The sequence below is a fragment of a genome (genome assembly GCF_019968985.1).
Source record: "MAG: Porospora cf. gigantea B chromosome Unknown PgB_NODE_1951_length_4435_cov_167.201, whole genome shotgun sequence".
Taxonomy (NCBI): domain Eukaryota; phylum Apicomplexa; class Conoidasida; order Eugregarinorida; family Porosporidae; genus Porospora; species Porospora cf. gigantea B.
In genome coordinates, this window is record NW_027178771.1 from 1 (window position 1) to 4,435 (window position 4,435).

At 54.4% G+C, this 4,435-nt stretch overlaps 3 protein-coding genes across 4 annotated transcripts; 2 read left to right on the plus strand and 1 right to left on the minus strand.

Annotated features, from left to right (window-relative positions):
- Positions 1–35: 35 nt before the first annotated feature.
- KVP17_000135 (uncharacterized protein) lies at positions 36–1,751 on the minus strand (the record flags this gene model as incomplete). Of its 2 annotated transcripts, none has more annotated exons than XM_068517557.1 (2): positions 36–1,647; positions 1,676–1,751. In XM_068517557.1, coding segments are annotated over 2 exons (1,688 nt in total), but the record flags the coding sequence as incomplete, so codon positions are not given.
- Positions 1,752–1,790: 39 nt separating this feature from the next.
- On the plus strand, positions 1,791–3,410 carry KVP17_000137 (uncharacterized protein; the record flags this gene model as incomplete). Its single annotated transcript, XM_068517563.1, has 1 exon — positions 1,791–3,410. One exon carries the CDS (start codon positions 1,791–1,793, stop codon positions 3,408–3,410), a length of 1,620 nt encoding a protein of 539 aa, XP_068377330.1.
- Positions 3,411–3,802: 392 nt separating this feature from the next.
- On the plus strand, positions 3,803–4,369 carry KVP17_000136 (uncharacterized protein; the record flags this gene model as incomplete). The annotated part of the gene is made up of 1 exon (XM_068517558.1): positions 3,803–4,369. One exon carries the CDS (start codon positions 3,803–3,805, stop codon positions 4,367–4,369), a length of 567 nt encoding a protein of 188 aa, XP_068377329.1.
- Positions 4,370–4,435: the final 66 nt, after the last annotated feature.

Genomic DNA, 4,435 nt, shown 5'->3' on the forward strand with positions numbered 1-4,435 from the left:
CATCCCGTTCAGTCGCGAGAACAGCAAGTACACACCCCACGTTGGTGGTCACGGTTGAGGATGCCTGGTGGATAAAAGCCAGCGTTAGACAGCTGTCAATCAGCCTACCGCAGTCGTGGTCCTTGACACCTTCCAATTTGGCCCACCCCTTGGCCAAATCCGAAAACTTTTCAGCCACGCTGGCGTCGGAAGAGAAGGAGTCCATCAGCTTGGAGACCACCTGCAGAAATGGCAAGTACCTGTCAGTCTTGTGGTCGAATGCAACGCATTTGTGTAGTATACCGCAACAGGCACCCGCTGTCAACGGACACTTGGTCTCGGAAAGTATCTCAAAACAAGTCTTCACGACGTCCGCCTCGATTAACTCGGTTACCGCCTCCTCCCCTATGCCAGAGTATACCTCAATGACGCCCGCACAGGCCTGTCGGACATCTGCTGATTTGGAGGAAGCGAGCTGCTTGATAACCAAGGAGAGACATCCGGAGCTCTTCAGAATGAGTAGCTGACTGTAGTTCAGAGACAAGAGCGGTACCAACGACGAGGCCAAAACAGCCAACAGGTCGTCGTCCTCACAAGCCATCATCGTCTCCACGACCGCCGAGGTCGGCTCTGTCTCGAGGAGAATCTTGTGGTTGTTTGGGTTTCTGGTTACGGTGGCAATCATTCTCGCAGCCCCTTTGATGCCCTTGATCAGATTGCCCTCGTGCTCCTGATGCAGTTCTCGGCCAAACTCAGCGATAGCTTTAACCAGTGTTGGGACCACCCCCGCTTCAACAATGGCTTGAGCATACTGGGAAATGTACGACATAGCCGCCAGCGTGGCTAGAGCCCCGCTTCTGGCGTTCTGGTTAGAGCTCTTGATGTCGCTGAGACACTTTTTCAGGTCGTCCGGTCCAACAAGCGTAGCAAGGCAATCACTCCCGCTGCTCTGCACTGCCGAGTCCGTTCTGTACAGTTCTAGCACGTCTATGACGGCGCCTGCGTGCTCAACCGACGCGATATGACCCTCAATTCGGAGGAACTGCGCCACTACTTTCGACCAGGCAGCTGACTGGTCCTTGTATTTCGCGTGGATGAGAAACTCCGTAATGGTCGCAGGGGCGTCAGGTTGCATAGTCTTTCGAACGTCTTTGCGTTGGCCCAGAGACTCTAGCAGCTCGGCTATCATCAGAGCAGGTTCTGGCTTCAGTTTGTCTTTGTCGATGACGCCCAGGAGGGCATTGAAGGCCGCCGTCGGCAGTTCAACCCCCGATTTCTGCAACTCACGCAAACTCTCAGCAAAGTCGACTTTGATACTGATGTCCTGGAGACTGAGCTTCAAGCCGGAGATAATCGCAGTCATTCCACCCTCGCGGACAAATCGTTTGGACACCTCGTCGTCGTCCCAGGTCCGTAGGGCATTTGTGAGCCCGGAAAAGGCAAGGGCGCTCGACCGGATGACCTCCTCGTCGGGATTGTTGATGGACTGCACCAAAGAGGGTGTGATACCTAGGTTGATGCTCTCGATGGCGTTGTCCATGGCTCTCATAGTGGGCGGACAGACCAGCCCCGTTAGGGATCGCAGGCCAAAGGCCAACATACGGCTGAACTCCTTGTTCTTGGTAACCGCATCGACAGCGCTACCCAAACGGAAGTCAGGACGCAGTTCTGGATGACACGATATCTGGTGGCCTACGTTTTTTAACCATGTACGTATGAGATAAGTGGAATTTCGCTAAGATACGCGTATTGTACATTGTGGGGCCGATCATAAGTTTTGCGTGGAGTTTATTATCGAAACATCAGTTCTCATGTTGTCCTCCTACCTTCCGTTAGCGCTTGTCCTTGTGATTTGTGATGCCAGTGACCTGCGAGCTGCACCGCACGACTTCCGATCTGAGGATGACTTTAGCTTCCTGACGAAAGATCCACGATTGCAGGTCGCCGATCGTGACTATTGGTGCCCTGACTGTCCTACAGGCGAGTCTTGTTACTACCTGAACAGCATCATTGACGGGCCAAGTCTCAAGGTGACGCAGGCGAAGAGTCCATATGACTGCGCCCACGCCTGCCGGTCGCGGCAAGAATGCTCCGCCATCTCCTTCCGCGTCATATCAGGCCAGTGCTTCTTGAAGGCTGACATGCCCCATATGACCAGTCGTAGTGGGTATGTGAGCGCACGTGCCGACTGTGTGGGTGAGCCTCCCATGTCTGATTGCCTTGAGTACGGAACGTTCTACTACGGCAGTACCGCTGGCTTCATTAGGTTGAGTCAGGCAAGTGCGTGCGCGGAACAATGCGCCCGGTCTGCTGCTTGCAAATTCTTCACCTTCATTCCCAGTGAGAAGACTTGTTACCTGAAGTCTACTCGAGTATTCGCAACCTACTCAGCCGATGCAATCTCGGGCACCCGTGAGTGCGCCGATTTGGAGGATTCTTGCATGGACGTGGGCACCATGTACAGAGGGGAGATCATCTCCTCGTCGCTAACCACCTCGGTGGCGAAGTGCAAGGCAGCCTGCCAAAAGCACCGCCATTGTAGGTTTTTCAGCTTCGACTCTGCCAGATTCAGCCAGCTCTGCCTGCTACTAAGCTCGAAGCGAGGGTCCTACTCGTTGGATGATGGCGTGTCCGGAGACGTAAGATGCAATCAGTGGCCCACCATCTCTCCGACAACAAGCCCTTACCATCCGACGTGGTATCCCACCATCTCTCCGACAACATTTCCTCATCCAACCACTTATCACCCAACTACCTACGCCGGTTCTGTCCTGCCAAGCGCCTGTCTCCAACCTGAACACACGTACAGAGGTGGCGACCTGGAGCGAACCGTGGCTGCCGACGCCTACAGTTGTGCCCTGGCGTGCCGGGAACTACCCGGATGCGTCCGGTTCTCCTTTAATTCGCGCAACGGCGGCTGCAGGCTAGTAAGTGGTGCCAGCCGGTTGGAGCCTCGTACCGGCATCCTTTCTGGTAAGGCACGTTGCCTCTTCGGGGCTAAATGTCTGTTGAAACGGCAAGACTACTTCGGACACGACGTCGATGCGACGCGAGCCGCCAGCGTTGAGGTTTGCGCAGCTCAGTGCCAGCTGAAGTCGAAATGTAACTTCTTCACTTTCGATGAAGAAATGTGCTATCTCAAGTCCTCTGACAGCGGACGTCGAACGAGTCAAAGATCCGTCTCTGGTTCTACGAGGTGCTTATTTGGCGGGAAGTGCAAGGAACGACTGCTTGTGGGCGTCAGACTTAAGAGCTCTGACGGCTCCCGACATCCCTCATCCACCGTACTGGAGTGCTCCCAGGCTTGCAATACCGCTGATGATTGCTTTGCTTTCACTTTTCGGTTGAAGAAGAGCGCATGTTACCTTAAGAAGTCAGTGCGTGAAGCGGTACATGAGCCTGATGCCGTCTCGGGCTTCTCCTGTCTCTAGCCGTCGTTTTGTCATTTACCCAGAAACCTCTTTGTCACCGCTTAGTATCTGAGATGTGTACAAGAGCAATTATATATGCATTTGCGAGAGGCGACGGCTTTATGATATACCAACAGAGGTGTCAGCGTCGGCCTCTCCTAAGCACTCTCCTCACGCTGAATGTATCTATGGGCTCCCCTCATCCACCGCCGCATAGAAGTCAGAGGCTTCTCAGAACGTTGCCTGTCGGCATTCTAACCGCTACGCCTCCTCAGGCACCTGTGATATTGACCTGCGATACCACCTCAAGCGCCTTTCAGCCAAGGAGAGAACGACGCTTGACAAGAAGAAAACTGCCCTCGGCAGTGCCTTCGAAGTACCTTGTCGACGTTCTAGCGCGCCCTGGACGCGAGATGAGCCGGGCCGGATTCCTTCTGCCCACAACTCCTTTGCCGCTGAACAGCTGGAACCCGCTCAGAGTCATGAGGGCGTTTCGTCCCCCGTGTCTAGAACTCCGTAATAGAAAACTGACTCCGGAAGCCAGCATCGCACTCAAGCGTAGAGTCGACTCTCGTGGAGTGGTCTACTGTTGTCCCCACACCAAGGCCACCGACGAAGCCAACATACTTCAACTTCTTCACACGGAGTTGGTAGAGACGTCAGAGATGCCAGGTGCAACTGCTCTCCTCGTTGCGTGTCTCGTGGTCGGATGTATCCTGGTCTTACGGATCCAGACACCCCTACTGACCGCGGTAGCAATTGGGATGAGCCTGGCCGCCGCCACATTCGTAGTCTTTTTGGTCTTTACTCGCTTCGTGCGGAAGCTGGCCATGTCCCAATTGCAGGGTCCCACCTACGTTGCAGACGCGGATATTTCGGACATGTACGAGAGCCTGACCCTGTGGACGGTTTCCTTCCTGCTTCCTTTGTGTGCTGTCGGTGTGCATGCATCGGTTGACGATGCGCACCCACAGATGTAATTAGCCGAATTTATGATATACCAACAGAGGTGTCAGCGTCGGCCTCTCCTAAGCACTATCCTAACG